The 24947-nt window shown below is 39.1% G+C and overlaps 1 protein-coding gene across 1 annotated transcript in view; it reads right to left on the reverse strand.

Moving 5' to 3' along the window:
* Nucleotides 1–1447: 1447 nt before the first annotated feature.
* Nucleotides 1448–24947, reverse strand: part of LOC145510104 (uncharacterized) — a 38557-nt gene continuing 15057 nt past the window's right edge. The window contains exons 3-11 of the mRNA XM_081500444.1: nt 24791–24870; nt 20920–20977; nt 18390–18716; nt 13836–15005; nt 9932–10030; nt 8841–8896; nt 5529–5643; nt 4606–4642; nt 1448–2384 (exon numbers count right to left, since the gene is read on the reverse strand). Coding sequence (XP_081356570.1) covers nt 2282–2384; nt 4606–4642; nt 5529–5643; nt 8841–8896; nt 9932–10030; nt 13836–15005; nt 18390–18716; nt 20920–20965 — 1953 coding nt within the window. The 5' untranslated portion in view covers nt 20966–20977; nt 24791–24870 and the 3' untranslated portion in view covers nt 1448–2281. The remainder of the gene's footprint in view (nt 2385–4605; nt 4643–5528; nt 5644–8840; nt 8897–9931; nt 10031–13835; nt 15006–18389; nt 18717–20919; nt 20978–24790; nt 24871–24947) is intronic.

Here is a 24947-nt window from a genome sequence, read left to right on the forward strand (position 1 = left end):
CAAGGTTGAAAATTACTAGTCTCAGTCCCTGGGGTTCACACAGGCTCTTACACTCTAGCCAGTCATAGGAAGAGGGTAGTTTCTAGTTTTAGAGACACTCTTCCCCCACCCCACCCCCAGCACACACAAGAAGGCTCTCAGTTCAGTTCATTTGCTCGGTCATGTTCGACTCTTTGTGACCCCATGGACTGTATCTCGCCAAGCTTCCCTGTATATCACCAACTCCCGGAGCTTGCTCAGATTCATGTCTGTTGAGTTGGTGATGCCATCCAACCATCCATTCCCTGACTAGAAGGCTCTAGGGAACATTTTTTCAGTCAATGTATTCACTAATTGTCATGGATAAGTATTGTGTAAAGTGGATGCTTGGAAACTACACACACTTCCCTCAAAGAGCTCAGCATAACAAGCATCAGTGATCTGAACACCTCTCATATTACAGGACCAGGTTAGAGGGTCACTATTTATGGTTACAGTTTGTAGAGACTGTTTGACATGTCTCTGCCCTGGCTCCAGGGCTCTGTCAGCCAGAAGGAGGAGGGGGTCTCTTTGTAATTCACCCGTAGGTGCAACACAGGTTAGGTGGGTGCCGGCCTCCTGCAGAGGGACCTGAGCTAGGCACTGGCACCATGCCTGGCACATGGGAGGTACTCCATATTATTCACAGAGAGACTACAATGGGCTGCACAGAAGCGTTCAGGGGAGGGGATCATTCTGTCTACAGGGATGAGGTGAGAAAGTGTGAAGAGGCTAAGGCTGAGATGAACCTTGAGGGATGGCATGCCTGGTGGAGAGACAGGAGACAAGCATCTCCCCAAGACATGTTGACCTACAGAGTGGAGAGTGGATACGTGAGGCATTTCTATCTACTGGAGCACCGCATGGAGGGGCCGCATGAAGTGGACAAGGGAGAAACTGTGAGGGGCTTATGATGGAGTAGGAACTTGTACCCCCTGGGGAGCAGTGGGAGGATTTTCAACTCCCATAGCACAATCAGATCCTGGTTCCTTTGATTACACTGGTGGCTGTGCGGAAAAAAATTTAGGGGACTATTGGGATCACCAAAAGCACCAACTCACAATTGGAAAGGCCCTTAAGGTCCTTTAGATGTAAAGAACAGACTTTTTGGACTCCGTGGGAGAAGGCGAGGGTGGGATGATTTGAGAGAATAGCATTGAAACATGTATATTACCATATGTGAAACAGATCGCCAGTCCAGGTTTGATGCTTGAGACAGGGTGCTCAGGGCTGGAGCACTGGGATGAACCTGAGGGATGGGATGGGGAGGGAGGTGGGAGGAGGGTTCAGGATGGGGAACACATGTACACCCATGGCTGATTCATGTCAATGTATGGCAAAAACCACTACAATATTGTAAAGTAATTAGCCTCCAATTAAAATAAATAAATTAATTTAATAAAATAAATAAATAAAAAGATAAACCATGTTCTTTGATGAGAAGATTTAATATCACAAAGAATCATCTCTCCAAATTAAATTAGAAAACGCGGGATTTACTATGTTGGAATTTTATAAAATAATCAAAAGCTTGTTTGTAAAAATAAATTAACAAGAATAGGCAGGGACATTATGAAAAAGAATAGTGAGAGGACTTGCCTTATTGGATGTCATTATATTATAATATTAACATCATTATATATGTGTGTGTTTGTGTGTGTGTAATAACATAAAATAATGGTGGTACTTGAATTCATGGTAAAAAAAAAAACAAAAACAAAACCTGTACACTCCCATGATTTCAAACCCTTGAGAGGTCCTAAGGAATATAACATTTGAAGTCACTTAATTAAAAGAAAAAAGACACAAGAAAAGGGATCATGAGCTGCTTTCATGTTAAATCCTTTCATCTCAAGTTGGGTTTGCTGATTTTAAGTTGTAGTCAGCTGTTCTGGACAGCCTTGATATCTGAAATAGAAGTGTTTTTTGTCTCCACAATGAGAATTCTTGATGGATAACAGGATTTGTAAGGACTTAAGAGAATATACAATTCCAAAGAGTACATTGTATGTTTAGGAGAGAGCTTTCCAATCACCAGAAAGATTGAGACACTTATAGTATAAAAAATTAGGACTGTGTGACAGAACTTGACTGTACACAGATGAGCTGCACCCAATGTCCCTGACTCCTTGGAATGCCACTGGAAACTGACCAAAAAATTGTCCTGCTGCTTGAAAGGACTCTGATATGGTAATATCTGGTCACTGTCTTCTACAGTCAAGGGCATAACACCTTAGAAGGCCACTGGATCTTAATCCTTGACTTAAAGTTGGTCATCGATAATGAAGACATTGTCTTTTGCTCGGACATGATTCACGCCTGCATTTTTCAAAGTTTGAACATCAGAGTCCCTCAATGGAATCACACTGCAAAAAGAACAACATGAATAAGAGAAAAGCAGACCACTTCTCAAGTATGAGCAGCACAGTTGTTTATGTTCAGGCACACTGGGTGTTTGCATTTCCCAGAGCTCCATTCACAAGCCTATGAAATGCAAAGAAGCTTCCAGAGTTGTAAATATGAAGTTGCAGGGAAGTCTGTGTAATAGGGAGGTAGAAATCCTCAGCAGTCATTTCAAAAAACTCACACTGGTCTCCTTCAAGAGACTCATGAAACAGAATACAAAAATGGAAAAATCTAAGAAGATTAATATAAGACATCAAATTGAAGTACTAAACCAGGATGCACATTCTCGAAGATGGCCAGGAAATGGTTTGGCTGGGTTTTTTTCCAACTGTGGACTGCAACTCTTTAACGAGGGGTAAATTAAATCTATTTAGTCATCTATTTCCTGTATTTAAGATAAATATATATCAGTATACAAAATATAAGAGCATTACTAGTTATAGTAAAATAGGATTATTTCATATAAGTCTATGCTGGATCATGGAATCAGAAATCTTTCTGTGTCTTAATGGTGACAATTAGAAAGCCATGGTTTACATGAGCTGTATACCATGTACGCTCACACATCAAGTGTATGAAAAGGTCATTTGTGGAGCTTTTATACAGCTACTTTTTTCAGAATTTGTATGCAGTCACTATTTTTGTTACCTAAGTCTGCCCAGAAATGATATAAAATGCACTGAACCTTCACTCAGCTATGATCTTTAAACAGATTAGTCATACATGTGTGAAAACAGTTTAAATGTTAGTAGCTCAAAATGAGTCAACGTGATATAGCTTCCCAAAAAATAACATCATGAGGAAATGCTCCTTTTTGTTTTGTTTTGCTTTCTTTTCTATAATATACAATATTTTCTAAAATAAGTATTTTCTAACTAGGTGATAAAAAGTGAAATTTTAATAAAAGTTAACAGTGAAAGGACAAAAATGAACTATAAGGATGCTATCATCCATGCTTTTCTTCTCATAGAGAGTACATTTTTCATACATTTTTGGAATCAGATAGTCAAAAACTTCAAGAAATCTGTGTTTTTGACTCTAAGAGGCCTAAGATGGAGTCTTTTACCTGCTGTGTGATGTGACTTTGGATGTCACTTAACATCTCTAATCCTGTTTTCTAGTCTGTAAACTGAGAATAATATTAGTTCCTGTCTCACAGGTTTATTGCTATGAAGGGCATGACTGCAATAATAAAAGCCAGCATCGATGGAACACTGGCAATATGCTGGGGATTATTCAAGGCGTGTTCTGTGGACTGGCTCATGTGATTAACTCAGACATAGGAAAGGGTATGTACAAACATCCAATGAAAGAGAACTAGGAATAATGGATGACGGACTAAGAGGCGTGGATTTTATCAAAGAAAAACCTTTCTTAAAGCCCAAGCTGGACCAGATGCTGCAGGCTGGTTAGATTTGGAAGTAAGTAGTGGTTTCCCACTTTTACAGGTGTTTGGGAAAATGACTACAGGGATACATAGAGAGGAGTTAAATTGTCATTGGGAAGTGGGGTCGATTTGTGCAACTGTAAATTCAAATGCCTATGAGACCACACAACTAATTGAGCAGAGCAGGCTGGAGTGGAACCATAGGGAATGGTGGGAACCATGGAGAGCTGGAGGCATGTCCATACCCCCTGCCTTTGTGCATCTTCAGTCTGGAGCTGTCCTCCTCCAGATGTTTGCAGAGCTGTCTTCTGCTCCTTTGGGGCTCACTTACATAACCTATTGCCCTGCTACTGTAGTCCCCATGGTATTTCTCTGAAAGTTCTAAAAGTACACTGTTTATTCATTTATATGTTTTCTATTTCTTTTGCTCATCTCTTTGGAATAGGCATCTAATATAAATTCAATAAACAAAGCACTGAATGAAATCAAATAATGTACCAAACAACCCATTCTAATGGCCTATCAAAAAAAAAAAAACCCTGAAAATTAGTTCTTGCTCTTTGAGGTCTGGTTTCAGGTGCTGTTTCTGTAGGAGTTCTAGCACATTTGCAGAGAACACAGAGATGCTAAAATCATCACTGTAAGGTTGGAAAGCAGTTCTCTATATACTAGATTTTTCAGGATCCAGAGTATAAAATGGGGAGTTCAGAAGGAATAGAGGAGAGAGACAGAGAAACTTTTACTAGAGTAAGAATTGTTAAAAGAGTCATTGACACAAACCATTTCAAACTTACCGTAGTAGCTCCAACTTATTACCCAAGAATAAATTACCTAAATTGGGGAAGAAATAAAGAGAAAATTAAACATGTAAGCCAAGGAGTTCATGAGATGTCTTTTCCAAACAAGTATTTTATTTCTGTTATTGCTTTAATATGAATAAAACCTGTACAGATCTCAAAGCCTGACAAATTAATTAAGAAGAAAGAATATTTTTTAATTTATTTTTTGAAAGAATATTTTCAAAAAGAAAGAGAAAGAAAATAATTGTGGATCCTTTCCTTGACAACTCCAGGTAACTTTTTTTTTTTTTAATCTAGGAGCCAAATAAGCCCCTTAATGTAAAGCATCACATCTTTTTAAAAGATTTAGTGTATTTACCCACATGCCATAGCTTACTTTAATGCCATTATATTTCACTGTAAAAAAGGTGGGAGACTGTGTTTCTCTCATAGATGACAGGTTTTAAACACACACACTCAACTGGTGGAAGGAAACCAGGAGACGTTGGATAATTGCCTTGCCAAAACCTTTGTTCTCCTCCTGGCCCTGATATCAAGTACCCTCCCAATATCTCATTGCTTCTTCTATTAAGTGGGTGTTGTAAAGCCCTCAATGATTTCACCCCCTATAGGGACAGAAATTGGTCTTGAGGGGAGGGGAAAATGAAGAGTGAGCAAATCTTATATATTATAGTTGTTTGTTGACTTCCAAATTCCAGCTCTACCCAACCAATTCTTAATTCTTCCTGTTTAATTTCTCCTATGGAGAATTTAAATAACATGTTTCTCTTTATGGGACAATAATTTAAGAGAAATAAAAAAGAATAATGTAAGAACCAACCAAGAAAGTTACATGAAGTTGAAATCATGTGGAATGTAGGGTTATAGGCAGCTTAGATCAAGAATACTCCTGCGGGCACAGTCCTGAGATGACTTACTTTTACTAATCATGAATACCAAAAACGTGAGACATAATACCGAGACTGTAACACACATTCCAATATAGACTCCCTTGTGGATGCATATCCAAGTATCTTGTATCAGTACCACAGCCTAAGGAAACATTAGCAGATTAAAAGAAAAAAAAATCATGTTAGAATTATGAGCAGAAAACATTTTTGGAAACAATGCACCCTGACATACTTATCTTATTGGCCCTTGGCTAGTTTTGGAATATGAGGGGTGAGACCATATGATCTGAAGTTATAGCCATATGGTGAAATTCTAGGACAATTTAAAATTCAAAATGTATTTGGGATGGTGGAAATCTTGTATATCTTGCAACTTACACGATATGTATGTTGTGTATATACATATGTAAATGTACTTAAAGAAGTGTATGCATTTGTCAAAACTGAAACTCTGAGTTTCAAATGAATATGCATTATTATATGTATTTTTAAATGCATATTTTAAAAAATTGATAAGGTATTTCCATAAATAAGGGAGCTTCCCTGGTGGCTCAGACAGTAAAGAATCTGCTTGCAATGCAGGAGACCGGGGTTGGAATGCAGGAGATTCCTGGGTTGGGAAGATCCCCTGGAGATGGAAATGACAACAAACTCCAGTATTCTTGCCTAGAGAATTCCATGAACAGAAAAGCCTGGAGAGCTACAGTCCATAGGGTCACAAAGAGTCAGACACAACTGAGCAACCAACACTAGCCACTTTCATAAATAATCCTCTTATTAGAAAACAGCAACAATTTCTGTTCCTATATAAACTGATGTGGTGTTATTCAATGTTATCTCAATGTGCTCAGTTTTTGAATTTGGCTCTTGATTCAACACTTTTTCTTTTCGGGAGAATTCAAGATAATGTCTATGGGTTCATAAATGGATTTGAAAGTGGCTGCTCAGATGTATGGCTCTGCTTAACAATTAAAATGCTGAGCAGTTGAAGAAAATACAGTTTATTTGAATCTCCTAGTGTGGTCCATAAGGGATCATCACCTCTTGAAATAAACCTGAAATACACCAAGCATCATGCTCTGCCCCTTTACATAGCTTAACTCTAAATCTAAAGAGTTCCCACTAGATAAGATTTTAATAGAAACAAAGTAGATGTTCAGAGAAAAGTTTAAGTCTCATGTCTCTTCCTGCATAAGAGGTTAAACTCTGGAGTCAGAATCCCAGTTCTTTTACTCAGTTGCTATGTGACCCTGGATAAGTTATTTAGCCTCTCTGAACCTCTGTTTCTCTGTCTGTCAAATGCAAATTAAAGAAGGTACTTGGGTAAGGTACACTAGGTATTTCCTGATAGACACTAATACAAATAGAGAAGAGGGTAACTTAGCATTTGAGCTGTCCTTGCCTAAAGGGGAAAAGGCCAGTGTCTTGGAAGGGAAAAGTTGTGTTACCACCTTATTTGTGAAGGTGGGACAGTAGTTAGATGGGACATGGAGTTACAGGAAGCAGGCTTTGTTTCCTTTTTAAAAATACTATGTTACATAAACACTGCAGGTTCATTTCAGAATGTGCAACTCGAGGTAAAGAAAGGAGCACAAAAATAAAATATAATCCCAACATCCAGAAACAGCCACTATTAGTATTTTTCATTACATACTCTTCTAGGACTTTATTCTTCTAGTGCTTTTCTTAAAAGAAACAGTGACTATGTTCAATATATAGTATATATAATACTTTACAAGTTAGTTTTTTCACTTAACAATTGACACTGTCTTCTTATGTCAGTAATTCACTGCAGTGGCAACATTGTTAATGTCAATAAGTGAACATCCTTAATTGACTAAAGTAATTAATCCCTTATCATTGAACATATAGGGTGTTTATAATACCTTCATGATTATAAATAGTAGCAATGAACATCTTTTGTTACACATCCTCACATATTTGTTCAATTCGCTCCTTAAGAGAGAGTTCAGGAAGTTGACTTACTGGGTTGAAGTGCATGCTGCTTGGCTTTAGGACATCTGGGAGACATTTTGACATCTTCAAAGTCAAGATACAAAAAGTCCAAGATTTTGCATCTTGACATCTTCAGAGTCAAGATACAAAAAGTCCAAGATTTTGCTACTGCCTATTGTGAACTGGTTTCTACTTACTGCTAAACATACCTGTCCTGCAGGTAACTGAGTTTAAGAACAATCCCATCATTCAGAATTTTTTTTAATCCAGGGTAAATCTGGATATTCAGGAGCATAACAGTCAGTTACACAGTGGCACTTCTGCTATTTAACAGGCATAAACAAATTCAGCCCATATCCATCAGATCAATCAGTGCCCATACCATCAGAGTGGTCAAAATCATTCATATCATTCCTATGTGGTGGTGTTCTCATTGTCACAAAGGTATGCAACATAAGGCCATCTGGCCTCACACTAAATAATCCCTCTTTTCCTGAGCTTGACTTTCACTTACAATGGCTATGCTGCAATTACTCACCATTTATGATCAGGATTACTTTCATTCCTGAATCTCTTCATTTGTGTTGCTTCTAAGATTTATTTGCATATAGTGAAAGGAAAGTTGTTTAACTCAAGGAAGCCAAAAGATCCTACTGGTAAATTCTTATAACTTATTCACAAAGATGAGGCTTTGATGAACATCCTAACACTGGAGCCCCTGAGCTTTTTCTCAAGAGAGAAATTCTTGAGTGAAACTGTGGAAAAGTGTGAGAACATACTACAGAATCACAAAGTTGTTCAAGACCTTAGTATCTTAGTAAGTCATTATATGGTAAGGTTTACATATAGAAAGATTTAGCAATGCCTCAAAAATTCTCTATACAAGGACAATAAGGTTGGAAAAGGATATTAGGGGGCCTATGTTTAAGCAAGCAAACTTTTATTTACATAATATTTTTAGTTTGGATGGCCCCCATCCCACCACATCAACTCAAGGTATGTTATTTCTCTAACAATGATTAAAATCTTCCATAGTAGTAATGTTATCTGATTATCTGTGAATTACTTCACTCTTTTTTTTCTAATTTTTTTGGTCAGGAGAAAGTCTGTACTGTGTGTGTGAAGAGGGGGAAGGTAGATTAAAATATCACTTTTCAGGTATTTCTAACAAACTAGTGCATCTATATAAACTTCTAAAATTAATGAATGCTTTAATAATGAAAGCATCCTTATTTATGAGTCAAACTCGTTTCTTCCTTTACTTTGTGAATGAAAAAGAATCAACTGTGAACAAGACTTACAATAACACTCTCTAAATGTAACTTGCTTCCAAGGAAACATACAAGTGAATCAAGCTAATAAAGTAGTAAGGAATATGCTTACACTTCCATTGCAATGCCAAAGGAGATCTGGAGACTGTGTCACAGTGCCTTTTCCATCTGCTCAACAAGAAGGAAAATTAATTAGAATTACAAAACATACTGAAGTTTCACTGTAAACATCAAATACATTCACATGCCTTCTGGTAATGAGTGAAAAGTTTAATAATCATATGGCCCAATGCTGTAGGCATTGCAAGAATTATACCAAATTAATAACATTTACTAACTTACCCTCAATCGTTAAGAAGGTTATGCTTTTTAACCATTTTGTCATGGACCCTTCCAAAATGAACCTTTTTTTCCCATCTTTAACTGTGAAAATGCATGTTCATGGGCAGTTTACATACAGTTTCAGGGGACTCATAGTAGCTCAGTCTCAGAACTAGGTTAAAAATTACCACTTACAGGTAGATAAAATAAGGAAATGGCAAATCCTGAAGAAGAAAATGCAACCCACTCCAGTATTGTTGCCTGGAGCATCTCATGGACAGAGGAGCTGATGGGATACAGTTCATAGGGTCGCAAAGAGTCAGACATGACTGAGTGACTAAGTGTAGCACCGGCAGATAATCAATATTTTCATGACGCCAAGAAACTGCCAGTGAGTGCTCAGAGGCCACTACACATCCAAAGAGCAGAACTACCGTTTTCAAAATGGATGTTACATTGGTTTTACATTCAAAACATGAATGAAATGTACCAAGATACCTCAAACAAGAGGCATCGAAGTCCTATATTATATGCCAGCTTGCCCATAGATCCAAACTTGCTTTGGAAAATCTGTTACATCAGCCCCAAGGCCAGTATAGCTTAAACGACATAATACCCCAGTATAAAAGGATATTATAGCATGAAGTTTTGAAGTGAAAATTTTAACAGTGTTTTGAAATATCTGTTTTGTCATACAGAACATATACTGTTGGACATCATAAGCAACTATAGGTCAAATACAGGATTCTCTTTTTGCTGATTATCTAGCATTTACAAAGCACTTTACACGTGCTTATACTGATTTCCTTAATCCCATTTTAGAGATGAAGACACTGACCTGAAATGGTTAAACAAGGTGTTCAGGAAAGAAACAGAAGTTACCTGTTGAGCAAGAGTGTGATGATGAGCTCGTTATATTGGTTTCATGCGGTATGGTGGGCTGGTTTTCTGCTGTCTGCGTTGGAGAAGATAAAGAAGGTACTGGAATGATAAGAATGGAAGAATGGTGTTCAATTATGGAGGAAAATTTCCACCTCCAACAAAAATAAAACACAAAGCTAAAATCAGGAACTACCATTCAAATCTTTCTTAGAGAAATATCAAAGGATAACTTTGAGGCATTACATTGACATATAGGTATTTCATAATCATGAATAAATTTGATCTAGACAATGATCTTGAAAGCCTACCAACAGACAGAATTATTTTGCTTTTTATACTCCTAGGATCCCCCTAAGGTCTACAACAGTGCATTGTAAGCAGGACACCCAATTAAACTTTTATTCATACCAATGACATTTCACTTATGTGGAGAATGGCTTGGCATTAATCCACACTCCTCCCTTCACAAGAAACCCAATCTGGATTTCCTGACCTTATTCAAGTTCCTAAATATCCATCCACATGTCTTTCCAGGGAGATGCACACGTTGACCAGCACAGAAAACATACTAAAAATATTCAATTCCTTGAGGTCCCCTCCAGATAATAGTACTGTCCGATGTCTGAGTCTTGGTAATGAGCCACGAAGCAATGTCTCTGGTACCCTGGCTCCTTCTGCAGTTGTGTTCTGGTCACTCCTTTCATAAGAATGATTTCCTGTATTATCTGACTCATCTTCCATTTCTCAACAAAAAGCTTCAGTAAGAATTCTCAGAGCTATATTTCCTTTTCCCTTCTTGAAATCTCTTCTTTATTTTCCAACAGACCTCTCACCTTACCTTAAGAGTTGATCCCTTGCCTCTTAATAAGATCTTTATATCTCTTCCTCTGAGAGCGCCACAGAATTTTAGAGGAAGTTAGTGGTATTGCTTAGACATGAGTTTACAAACCTGGGCTTTTCTTATTACCTCTCATTGGTCTTCCTCTTTCCACTTCCTCACCATGGACTTCACATTTCAGGACCATCTCATCTCTTATTCTGAACTATCTTTTGGGTTTTTTTGTGTGTGTGTGTTTTTCTTGGTCATTTCTTTTGTTTGTTTTTAATTTTTACAATGTTGAGTTGGCTTCCTCCAGACAGCAACACAAATCAGTCACAACTCACACATATCCCTTCCCTCTTGAGCCTCATCCCTCACCCATCCCACCCCTCTAGGTCATTACATGGTGCAAGACTGGGCTCCCTGTGTTATACAGCAACTCCTCACCAGGTCTCCATTCTCCACATGATAGTGTACATATGTTAATACTACTTTATCCATTCGTCCCACTCTCTTCCTCCCCAACTTGTGCCACAAGTCCATTCTCTACTTCTGCATCTCTTTTCCTTCTGTGCAAAAAGGTTCATCAACACTATATTTCTAGATCCCATATATATGTGTAAATATTCAATATTTATTTTTCTCTTTCTGACTTACTTCACTCTGTATAACAGGCTCTAGGTTCATCCACCTCACTAGAACTGACTCAAATTCATTCTTTTTATGACTGAGTAATATTCCATTGTATATATGTATCACATCTTCTTTATCTAGTCATCTGTCGATGGACATCTAGGTTGCTTCCATGTACTGGCTGTTGTAAATAGGGCTGCAATGAACACTGGGGTACATGTTTCTTTTAGAACTGTCGTTTTCTCCGAGTATATTCTCAGTAGTGGGGTTGCTGGGTCATATGGTAGATTTATTCCTAGTTTTTAAAGGCATCTCCAAGGTAGTGGCTTTTTAACTTTCTTTTTGCTTTCCTCTAATTCTCAAATTTACAACAGGATATGACTCTCTTTAGGACTAAGAAAAGGACAATAAAAGAAAATCAGATGATCAGAGTCTTTATTCCTCTTAAATCTGTGCAAAAGACCTCTTGAACTTAACTTCTTTCCCTAGTTTGGGTCTTTGTGGGCATTTTTTTCCTTCCCTGTTCCTATGACTTTACTTCCAACTATTGCAGAAATATTTTAGGTAACTAGTATGGACAGATGCACAGAGCACAGAGAGGAAATGCATGTAAACATAAATGACCCTGCATTGGATCTGCTAGAGTTCAACTCTAATTGCAAGCTCTTCAGGAAACCATAGGTTCAGTTCAGTTCAGTCACTCAGTCGTGTCCGATTCTTTGAGACCCCATGAACCGCAGCATGCCAGGCCTCCCTGTCCATCACTAACTCCCGGAGTTTACCCAAACTCATGTCCATTGAGTCAGTGATGCCATCCAACCATCTCCATCAGAGATGGATTATATTACATATAATACTCAATGAATTTTATCCTCCAGGAGGTCACATGGACAAATACACCAACACTTTCCTTCTGAAACTCTGCTTTAAACAAAGGCCATAGCTTACACATGTTCCCCAAACCAGGAGCGCTAATCCATCCACTTCTGTCAGCACAAACTATTAAGAAGCTAAATCAATACTGAGAAAGTCAACAGATGCTGTATGTGTTTGCTGCCTGGAACTAAGCTTTTTTTTTTTTTTCAAACAAATTTTATGACTCTAAAATCCCAGTTTTAACCTAAAGACCTCTCTTCCAAACTCTGTTCAAAATCTAATCCTTCAGATTTCTTAAGTTGAATACACACATTGTTGAATGGGAGTGAGGGGAATCAATATGTTCCATCAGACTTTTTTAGCTAAGAGGTTGTGACATTTCTGTTATTCCTCAGGATCTAGAGCCATGTCAAAGAGAGAGAATGTTTACTAAAACATGATCTTTTTAATTCTAAAAATATAATGATTGAATGTAAACATGTCCTCAGAATGAGAAGCTATTTTCCAACCTGTAAGAGAAATTAACCTCCATTTCTATTAAACCAAAACTTTTATCTAACTAAAATTTGAAGTATGAATCATGTAGCCTGAATTGAAAAAAAAAATATGGATTCTAAATTTCTTAAGTCCTTAAAACTGATGTTTACATTCTCATCAGTATAAATAACATTTCTTTGCTACATAAATATATTAAAGGATGCTAGAAGCAAAACTATGTAAGTCAGTGATAACAGGAAAGACAGGGCTTTTCAGTGATGAAGTATGTAAAACTATGTAAGTTACTGACAACCTGAAAAGATAGGGCTTTTCAATAAGAAGGCTTTTCCAGTGATGATTTCAGATCAGAAGTTCACCCAAATATAAGCTCTATATTCATAATAGAAGGCAGAAAAGGTCCAACATTCAAACTAACGGGGACATCTAGACTCAACCATTTTCTAATCATATGACTGTCAACAATGAGCTTACATTTCATTCCTCAGGCCTCAGGAACACATAATAGGATTGAATCACACCTACAATTCATAGAGTTGTCATAAGAATTAAGTGCCTTAATACTTGTAAAGCAGTTAGCATGGCTCCTGATACAGGAAACAAAGTAAAATTAACTTCATTGAAATTTTATCCTTAAGTGTTGGCTTCGGTTTCAAAATAAATTACCTGATCTCTATTCAGAACTCCTGGTAAGGACAGAGAATCTCATTTACCTGAGCCTGTTTTGGCATTCCATTTATTTTCCTCTGAAGTCTATATTCAACTGGGCCAAATTCACTATCATACATAGTTATCCAAATCAGTGGTCTGACTTTCTTTAACTATTGATGAATTCCTTTGAGAATCAGGTAAAAGCCATAAGTCCCCTTCATTCTGGAAATGCTTAGACATAAAAAATGTGAATGTAAGAGGGGGCAGGGAGTTTCAGATTTTTGTGAAACCAGGTATGGAAATTTGTTGAGCATCCTTACCCTAGATTGTATTTCTGCCTTTAACACAGTGCCCCTGGATGGTCTATATCCTGGATGGTCTATATCCTCTCCTTTTAAGCCTTCTGGGCTGAGGAGCACATGTGCTTACCTGGTTGGAAGTCCTTTGTGGGTGATGGCATTAAAAAAGCAGAGATAGAGGGCCTCACTTTCTCTGGAGCAGTGGTGACCATCGTGGTTGTTACAGTAGTGGTGTTCCTTGTTGGAGTTGTGGTGGTTGTCGTTTTTGGAGTAATTGTGGTAGTTGTTGAAGTATTCCAGGTTGCAGTTGGAGTAATAGTGGTGGTCATTGTTGGAATGATTATGGTTGTTATTGGAGTAGTGGTCATCATCGTTGAAACAGTGGTGGTTCTTCTTGGAGTAGAGGTGGACATTGTTGGAATACTGCTGGTCATAGTTGGAGTAGTCATGGTTGCTTGAGTAGTAGGGGTCATTGCTATTGAGATCATCATGGTAGCTACTGTTGTTGGAGTAGTAGTAGTGGTACTTGTTGCTGGAGAAGTGGTGCTGGTCATTGTTGGAGTAGTGGTAGTGGTTGTTGTTGGAGTAGTGGTTATTGTATTAGTGGTGGTATCTGTTGTTGGAGTAGTGATAGTGCTTATTTTTGGAGTAGTGGTGGTGGTTGTTGGAGTGGTGGTAATGGTGGTGGTTGAAGTAGGGGTGGTTGTTGTCAGAGTAGTGGTAGTGGTTGTTCGACTAGTGATGGTTGTTTTTGGGGTAGTGGTGTTTGCTACTGGAGTAGTAGTGGTAGTAGCTGGAGTAGTGGTGGTTGTTGTTGGAGTGGTGGTGGTGACTGCTAGAATAGTGGTGATAGTTGCTGTTGGAGCAGTGGTGGTTGTTTCTGGAATGGTGGTGGTTGTTGTTGGAGTAGTGGTGGTGGTTGGAGTGGTGGTGGTTGCTGTTGGAGTAGTAGTAGTGGTTGTTTTTGGAGAAGTGGTGGTGTTTGCTGTTGGAGTAGTGGTGGTGGTGGTTGGAAGAGTGGTGGTGGTTGTTGGAATAGTGGTGGTTGTTGGAGTAGTAGTAGTTGTTGTTGGAATAGTGGTGGTTGTTGTGGGAGTAGTGGTGGTGGTTGTTGGAGTAGTGGTGGTAGTAGTGGTGGTTGTTGATGTAGTGGTGGTTGTTGGAGTAGTAGTAGTCGTTGTTGTTGGAATAGTGGTGGTGGTTGTGGGAGAGGTGGTGGTGGTTGTTGGAGTAGTGGTGGTAGTAGTGGTGGTTGTTGTTGGAGTAGTAGTAGTGGTGGTCGTTGTTGTTGCAGGTGGAGCTAGAAATCAACATGAAAGCAGGTATTCATTAAGCTGCGGGAAACAAGAGACTTGTGCTGGGCCAGTAAACCAACACAACCAAGGAGACTGTCCCCAGGCAGAACTCAGACTCATCTCCCATGAACTCTGAGTTCTTGTCATTTGTCAACTAGAATCTGTGACTGAGGAGAGAATGAAGACATGGTCATAACAAGGAAACAACTGCACTGAAAGGATGATATTTGGGGGAGGTGTCAATACAAAAAATGACATTTGGGATTTGTATTGAAGCACTTCATAAAGACTAGTCATGCATATCAGATTTATGTATCTTCATAAACATCTGTGAGATAGGAAAAAATGGCTAGAGCCTGAAGCTGTCTTCGTCCTTTTAGTGGTGTATGACTAGGACTTAAATAGTAGTTCCCAAGAACTGGAATATTTACCAAATAAATAGCCTTTACTTCAGTCAGTCCTGGGAGTACCCTTTCAACAGACCTGCATCCTAAATGCAGATTAATTCACACCATTGCCATTTGTAGAAAGGTGGATGAATCTAGAGTCTGTCAGATGGAGTGAAGTAAGTCAGAAAGAGAAAAACAAATATTAATATAATATATTAAAACATATATGGAATCTAGAAAAATGGTCCAGATGAACTTATTTGCAGGACAGGATTAGAGATGCAGACACAGAGATTGGACAAGTGGACAGAGGGAGGGATGGAGGTTGGTGGAATGAATTGGGAGATTAAGTCAACATATATACACTACCTTGTGTATAATAGATAGCTAGTGGGAACCTGCTACGTAGCACAGGGAGCTCAGCTTGGTGCTCTGTGGTGACATAGAGGGGTAAGATGGAAGGGTGAATGGGAGGGAGGATCAGGAAAGGTTATATGTATACATATAGCTGACTCACTTCTTTGTACAGTAGAAATTAATACAACATTGTAAATCAACTATACCACAATTTAAAAGAAAAACAACACACACACACACACACACACACAAACACCATATGCTAGATAACAGATGCCTTAGGCTTTTGGATAGAAAGTGAGCCAGACATTTTAAGGTTCTTTTCTACTGGAGAGATAGTAACAACAGGCAATAGTTTAGACTCTTTTCAGAGTTAGAAATGATATAGGATTCCAAACCACTTACTGAAGTCCTCAGAGCTACCCAGGGAAAATTGAAACTGAGATTAAGCCAAAACACTGTGCCCGCTGGCATAAAGGCAAAATTGCAGGACTGAATCAAAAATGTGTAGCTTTTACACACCAGACATCTTTTTTGCCTACAAGAAATATTCTTAAATTTCAACCCTACAAACTATAAATTAGAATCCCAAGTTCATTGAATAGGGGACAATTGGTATGAACATCTTTTGAGGAGTCAAGTCAAGTTAATTTGGAAACTAGCTAATTTTTGCCTTAAAGAAGAAAAACTTTTTTTCAACAATTATTTGTGCCTGTGTGTTATGTACAAGGCATTAGTAAATGCTTTAGGCTTTGGGGGTCCTGTGATCTCAATAGTAGTTGTGCAAATCTGTCAGTGTGAAAACAGCCATAGACAGAATATAAGCAAATGAGTGTGGCTATCTTCCAATAAACTGTTATTTATAAAACTGTGGGTGGAAGTGTTTTATAATATGATCTGGTCCTGGGGCTACAGTTTGCTGAGCCTGTTCTAATAGCGTAATCAGAAGTTTTTTAAAAGTGTGAAATCCAATCCCCTCAGTTTGAAATAAAATAAAGAGAAAAAAGGAACCAAGCAAATAATCTTATTAAAGGACTATAACAATGAAAAAACCGAATCAGCTTCTTTAATTTGTCTTCCTTGGTGGTAAGTATTTCCTGAGAAAGAAGCTAGAAAGCTAAGGGTAGAAAAAACTGCTGAGGAAAAGCCCTAACATAAGGTTGAAAAGTAAGCTCATTCTGTGAAAAGTGCAAGAAAACTTTAGCAAAGAATTGGGTTGGAGGTAGAGAGTCACTTTGACTCAGCTATGTACCTGTTTCCCACTGAACAGAGCAGTGGCTTTATAAATATTCATCTACTAAAGAATTTCTGAGCACTGAAAGTCTCCTATTAATTTATTTCTATATTATTTTTTAAAAATATTCAGCCAGAACAATCACATAATTTCACAGTTTCAAAAATATTCTCTTCTTCACATGCGGCCTCCTCTCACCAGCCTTTTTTGGCTTCCTTAAATTGCCCCCTAGATGTAGTTTCCCCAGAGTCAGTTATTTCCTGCATCAGAACTGACATTTTACTTGCCTTCATCAAGGGCACAAGCCAAGCACAAAAGTTGGGAGATTGCAATATCAAGTTAATTTAAATTAAAAATGAAATAGATTATGAAGGCCAAAAAAAAAAAAAAAAAAAAAAGATTATGAAGGCCAAAAATATCGTGTTCTATTGTTAATAGAAGACTTTAGTGAGAGAACATTCATTAGGAAAGAGTACCAGAAACCAGGAAATCCTGAAGAACCTGCGCCTTTCATCAAGTGGTAAGGAAAACTATACATCAAGATGGAAAAATGTAAACTTCCTTGATTTTTTTATTTCACAAAATTATTAAAAGCTACAAGTGAACAATTATTGAGATGCAAATGCTTTCATACTGCAATATAGCTATTTTGATTTTTAAACAAGCAATTTAGTGACATGGTGTGAAATCTGCTTCAGAAAATCGAAGACAGGGCAGAGAAAACATTGAAACTATATAGGCTCATACAAAGTATATGCAACGAGATGGAATTGACAGTTGTTAAGCCAAATGATACATCTACTTGCTGTTGCTCTTTAGTTGCTAAGTTGTGTCCCATGCTTTGCCACCCCATGGACTGTAACTTGTGGGATTTCCCAGGCAAGAATACTGAAGTGGGTTGCCATTTCCTTCCCAAGGGGACCTTCCTGAACCAGGGATCCAACCGTTGTCTCCTGCGGGTGGATTCTTTACTTGACAGGACTTAATATTATCTATCTGTCTATAAGTTGTAAAATGTTAAGAAAGGACATTTAAAAATTCTCCTAAGACATAATCTCAGAGAAAAGGACAGTTCTTCAAGTGGAATATATTCAGTTCCATAAAAATATTCACTATCTTTCAGTGTGGAACAGTGAATGCTTTTTCATGAACCAGCCAGCACTCCTGAAGCACTGCTTTAGAAAATAGTCTGCTGACTGGAAATATTCTTTTTGGTTTTGAATCAAGGTTCGTCTTAACACTTTATTCTACACAAATACAAGTTATTCTATTGAACAGTTATTAGAAAACAAGATTATAGGAACCTCCTGTTTCCCTATTAAAAAAAGAAAAATTTAATATCAAGCAGAAAACTCTTATGTCTGGAAACTCATAGGAAGTAATCAAAGGAAGTAAGAAGACAAACTCACCTGGTATTATGCGCAGCTCTAGGGTGACTCTTCTGTCATTGTACCACCCTCTCTGCTCAACACGGCAGCAATACAAGCCACTGTCAGATTGGACAGCATTGTCTATAGTCAAAGACACATCCCTTTCACTGATATTTCCCTTTAGGTGAAAACGTCTGTCCCTCCGATCGACGACTTTGTGTCCATCAGTCCAGATATGTGCGCACGGAGACAAATTACATGATCCTCGGCCCCAACACACGGGCATGACATCTCCAGGATAGGTGCAGGGTAGAGTGACAGACTGACCCACCACTCCAGTCACTTGTTCGTAAGATGTTACATCATCTATAGATAAAAAGAAACTAGAGCATGAGTTCTCAATATTTTACCTTTAATTTATTTTCATTTTGTTCTTTATGTAGCTTATGTGGTTTGAAATCATCTGATTATCTTGAACTTTTAAACCCAGGGGGATGGGATAGGGAGGGAGGTGGGAGGGGGGTTCAGGATGGGGAACACATGTAAACCCATGGCTGATTCATGTCAATGTATGGCAAAAACCACTACAATATTGTAAAGTAATTAGCCCCCAACTAAAATAAATAAATTCATTTTTTAAAAAAATAAAAAAATTTAGTATAAACATTTTTCTATGCTAATATATTATTTAGTGGTATTACTATTTACTTGATATATTTATAGATGAAACTTCTTATAAATGTTTTTCTGTATTCAGGATTACTTTCTAATATGATAGATTTCCAATTGAGAAACTATCAGCATAAATGGCAGAAATATGCTCAGTCTCTTGGTATATATGACCAGATTTCTCTCCAAAAGATTTGAAACAAATGACACTGCAGCAGTGCATGAGTGTGTGTATATTTCATCCTGTATTTGACAGGTATCTGCTTATTAAATATGCAATACTTAAACGTTGCTTTTCCTTTTCCCCAGATTAAGTCACTGTCTCAGTTGAAATCTGTGTATAAACTATTGAATTTGGAGTTTTGATTTTCAATTTTTTTGTGCAGTTTTTAAAATAGCTATAGCAAATAATGTCACCTCACAACCCCTCTCTTAATTAAAGAAAAAAAGCTGAGCTAATGTTTTACCTGGACTCTTCCCTGATAGCTCAGTTGGTAAAGAATCTGCCTGCCAAGCAGGAGATGTAGATTTGTTCCCTGGGTCAGGAAGATCCTCTGGAGGAAAGACAACCCACTCCGGTATTCTTTCATGGCAAATCTCATGGACAGAGAAGCCTGGAGGGCTACTGTGCTTAGTCGCTCAGTAGTGTCTGACTCTTTGCGACCCCATGGACTGTAGCCTGCCAGACTCCTCTGTCCATGGGGATTCTCCAGGCAAGAATACTGGAGTGGGTTGCCATGCCTTCCTCCAGGGCATCTTCCCAAACCAGTGATCAAACCCATGTCTCCCACACTGCAGGTTTCTTTACCATATGAGTCACCAGGGAAGCCCAAGAATACTGAAATGGGTAGCCTATCCTGTCTCCAAGGGACCTTCCCAAACCAGGATTCAAACCAGGGTCTCCTGCATTGCACGCGGATTCTTTACCAGCTGAGCTACTAGGGAAGCTCATGGGTTCGAAAGAGAGTCAGACAGGACAAAACAAAAACAACAATGCTTTACTTTAAGCATCATTGGCTAGAAGGCAGAAGCAAGGAACCCTTTCAGAAATCAGTTCTGAAAAAATGAGTCTATAATACTTTCAGGAGAAACTGAGGCTTATAATGAGTTTTAGGATCAATCCAAGAAATTCAAGCAGGGATCCCTGCTCGTGATTTGATGACAGCCCCAGAATGGGCATGATCCACTTACCCAGGTAAAACCAAAAATTAGAGAATATTCAATCAAATACTAAACTTTGCCTCTTAAAAACAAACAGGTAGGAAAACTCTCTCCTGTGGTAGTAGCTACTAAAACTGCATTGCCAAATGTAGTCTGAGTGGTTCTTAAAAGAAATCCGAGATTCAACAACTAATCATACTTATAATTGGGCTGTGCATCTAAGGAATGCTCTGGGAATAAAATGCTCATTATTACATAAAATAAGTCTATTTTTTTTCCCTGTAATTCTGATAATATTTAATTTTACCAAATATCATTTTTGGACTACAAAGGTAAAACATACTATTTATAAAACTTTAAGTAACAGAAGTATAATTCTAAAATGAACTTTTCCTTACTTCCCACTTCTAGAGATTGTTTTGGAAATTTATGATAGCCTATCCCTAAAATTTCCCATGTTACACCAAATGCTTTTAATTAAATTTTTCTTTTGATTTACTTATTTTTTAATAAACAATTTTGACCATGCTGCAGACATGTGGGATCTTAATTCCCTAATGAGGGATTGAACCCACACTCCCTATATTGGAAGCACAGAGTCTTAACCACTAGAAAAACCAGGGAAGTTTTCTTATGCCAAGAAAACCCAAGAACATCTACTCTCCACCATCATATCCACACATTCCCTACACCCTCCCAAGCTCAAGGCTTCCAAATCATAGCCCACATGCTCACTTACCTGGCAGAAGGAGTAGGAGGCCCAGGATGGCTACCCGAGGATACATGATGCTATTGGCCTGAAGGAAAGAGAAAGCAGACTCGTTAGTGTGCCCTCCAACCATACGGCATCAGAATCGATACAGCCAGATGGTATTATGGAGGCTCCGAGGAGCTCAGGTCACTTATGTCTCAGCACAGAGAGAATTCAGCAGGAGGCTGAAAAGGGATCGGTAAAAAGATTTATTAGAATAGGACATTTGTGAGACCTACAGCTGGTAGGTGAATGTTGTGCTGCCCCAGGTATTTAGTAGGTTACATTTTTATAATCAAAGGAAGAGAGAGAGGGGAGAAGACCACCTTCTTTATCTTTGAGTTTTCCATCACTAGCTCCTCCTACAAGTCGGGTGGGGGAGTTTTTGATCCTATATGGTGTATCTGGGACCATCATGGCACTATGAAGAAATTATTTCAGGTTTCACACATAGAGGGTCGTTCACTTTGAAATGTCACATTTCCAACTCTGGCAATTCTCTTACCTCTACAAACCTCAGTTTCTACTCCTTTATAATGAATGTTGAGAAATCTGTATGCAGGTCAGGAAGCAACAGTTAGAACTAGACAAGGAACAACAGACTGGTTCCAAATTGGAAAAGGAGTACGTCAAGGCTGTATATTGCCACCCTGCTTATTTAACTTATATGCAGAGCACATCATGAGAAACGCTGGGCTGGAGGAAGTACAAGCTGGAATCAAGATTACCAGGAGAAATATCAATAACCTCAGATATGCATATGACACCACCCTTATGGTAGAAAGTGGAGAAGAACTAAAGAGTCTCTTGATGAAAGTAAAAGAGGAGAGTGAAAAAGTAGGCTTAAAACTCAACATTCAGAAAACTAAGATCATGGCATCCGGTCCCATCACTTCATGGCAAATAGATGGGGAAACAGGGGAAACAGTGGCTGACTTTATTATTCTGGGCTCCAAAACCACTGCAGATGGTTATTGCAGCCATGAAATTAAAATACGCTTACTCCTTGGAAGGGAAATTATGACCAACCTAGATAGCATATTTAAAAGCAGAGACATTACTTTGCCAACAAAGGTCCATCTAGTCAAGGCTATTGTTTTTCCAGTGGTCATGTATGAATGTGAGAGTTGGGCGGTGAAGAAAGCTGAGCACCGCAGAATTGATGCTTTTGAACTGTGGTGTTGGAGAAGACTCTTGAGAGTCCCTTGGACTGCAAGGAGATCCAACCAGTCCATCCTAAAGGAGATCAGTCCTGGGTGTTCATTGGAAGGACTGATGTTGAAGCTGAAACTCCAATACTTTGGCCACCTCATGCGAAGAGCTGACTTATTGGAAAAGACCCTGACGGTGGAAAAGATTGAGGGCAGGAGGAGAAGGGGACGACAGAGGATGAGATGGCTGGATGGCATCACCAACTCAATGGACATGGGTTTGGGTGGACTCCAAGAGTTGGTGATGGACAGGGAGGCCTGGAGTGCTGTGGTTCATGGGGTCACAAACAGTCGGACACGACTGAGGGACTGAAATGAACTGAACTGAACTGAACTGATAATGAATGTAATAATGGAATCTTCCTCAAACATCTGGACAATGCCTCACAATGAGATAATGCACTGAGAGCATCAAGCCCAGCCCTTTCTTATAATAAGCACTCAGTAACTGTTATTTATTATTATCAATGACTCCCAGAATAATAGTGATAATCATGAACGCTCCCCTATGAGATGATACCTATGAAAGTTTTGGTACAGTGGCAAGTCCCTATTCAACACAATACATTGTATCATCATAGTAATGATTATTTGATCAGAGGGAGGTAACAACTGTCAGACACCAATCACCACGAAGGCATCTGTACATCTGCCTAGTCCCACATTTCCAACTGCCTGTTAGACATCTCCTAGGGGCACTTCAAACTCAAGATCACCCAAATAAATTTCGTTCTTCCTCCTGGGGTTCCTTTACCAGCGAACTCATCACATCAGCTAATCTCCTAAGTACAGAGAATCAGTCATCCTTCCTTCTTACTCCAGCCACCATGTCCTCTCAATTCCAAGTCCTAATGGCTCTAACTCTTTGCTGCTACTGCTACCATCATTCTAGTGAGATGCTCCTCTCCAGATGAATTATTGCAGGAGCCTCCTGGGGAGGCTCTCTGCCTCCAGGCTTATTTACCTTCTAGTCATCTGAAACACTTTTTACAGAGCGTTTTCCTAAAACAAAGCTAAAAATGCGTTTCCTACTATTAACACGTGAAAGCTTCCTTATGGCCCTGTAATGAAATCTGAATTCTTCATTCCATTAATCAGTCTATTAAGAACCTAGGCCACTCCTAGCTTCCTGTCTCCGTTAGATTAATCTAGGCTCTTAAACAATTGCCAATGATTTGATGCTTTTATAAGTCCCCTTGTCTCTAATGCTGTTCTCCCTGACTGTTCACTCTGCTCAATGAAATGCTCTCATCCATAAAGAACCAATTCAAGGATCATTGAGAGAAATGACCCTCCTTTCCCAGTTAGAACCCTTCTCTCCCTTCTTTGGATCCCCTAAGAAGGCACCTCTTCATACTTCTACCCCAAAACAAAGCCCACTGGATGCTTGTTTGCTCTGCACATGTCTGTCTCTCCGCCCCCGCTCCCCCCCCCCCCCCCGCCTTAAGGACAGAGTCAAGACTTCCTCATTTTGATATGCTCTGGGCCCTGCAGAGAGAAGCAACTAGCCATGTTTAATGAATCATAGATTTGAAAGGCCTTTACCAAGTATCGTGTGACCTATTTCCATGTATCCATATGAAATGCCAATAGAAAGATATAAAATCTCATCTCCAACCTCTTTTCTCTCTGAGAATGCTTTGATTCCATGGAAAGGCCAGCTTGCTCTGGACCATAAAGATTGGGCTGGTTTTGTAAAAACAGAGAGACATAATAAGAGAACAAATGCTCCTAAAAGCCCCCATCCCACTCCTCAACCATCCAACTCTGGAACCAAGAAAAGGTTACTTAAGAACCTCAAAGAAAGGAAAATGTGACTATTACCAGAGCAGTGTTCACTTTATTTCCAGTTTTCCTGGGTTGATAGCCAAGTTCTCACGCATGTTTGGGTGCATGAAACTTGAAATTATTTTACTGCTTGGACTTCATGCTGTTGATGAGCATAACGAGCCACCTCGGGCCTGAGAAATAGTGAAGCCTGATACTTGAGGAGCAAATAGGAAAATCTGCCCTCCCGGAAGCTCTCCTGAGAGACAGTCTCTGCCAGTTCTTGAAAAAGGGTAACTAGGTGGGATCAAGAGAACTAGTGTCTGGTCTCAGCAATCTCCCTAACTCACTGAAAGCCCTCTCTCAACTCTCTGGCCTTTTCTGAGCTTCAATTTCATATCAGTTTTTCACTAAAAACACCAACCCCAGGTGTTCATGGGCCCAAATTTAAAGCCTCTGAAACCCAGAGATGAATCTCAGCTCTCCATCTGCCTTTCACTGTGATCTTGGGAAAGTCACTCCACATCTCTGAACTCCATTTCTAGGCAGCCACAGAGTCAAGGTGAGGATTTGCCACCCTGGGTCGGGCTTCTTCAGATAATGTCTGCAGACAAAACACCTTCAAATCAGAGGAGGGCACTAAAGTAGGAGATCTATATTTGGAGATGTCTCATAAAATAAATAATGTAAATCTGGAAATCCTTCATGGGAAGGAGCCAGCACTGATGCTTTTAGCCTGTTTCACTCTCATCCCAACTTGCAGGAAGATGTAGGCTGTGACCACAGTGCTCCCCAAAGAGCGGTATCCCAGACAAGCAGGCAGATAACAGACTGTTCCCATGGCCAAAGACAAACCCACCACAGCAGCCCAGCCCCCCTACCTCTTGGCTGAGAAGTCACGAAGTCACTCAATTCCTCATAAATGTCTGGGACTTCAGCTGGAGAACTCCATCCTTAGACCCTGGGGGAAAAAAAGAAAAGGAGAAAGCAACCTTAGGTAGACGCCTGTCTTCCTATCTGGAGGCCCCCTGTTCCTCT

The sequence above is a fragment of the Giraffa tippelskirchi genome, chromosome 6 (assembly GCF_054371585.1).
Source record: "Giraffa tippelskirchi isolate mGirTip1 chromosome 6, T2T-mGirTip1v1.2.pri, whole genome shotgun sequence".
Taxonomy (NCBI): Eukaryota; Metazoa; Chordata; class Mammalia; order Artiodactyla; family Giraffidae; genus Giraffa; species Giraffa tippelskirchi.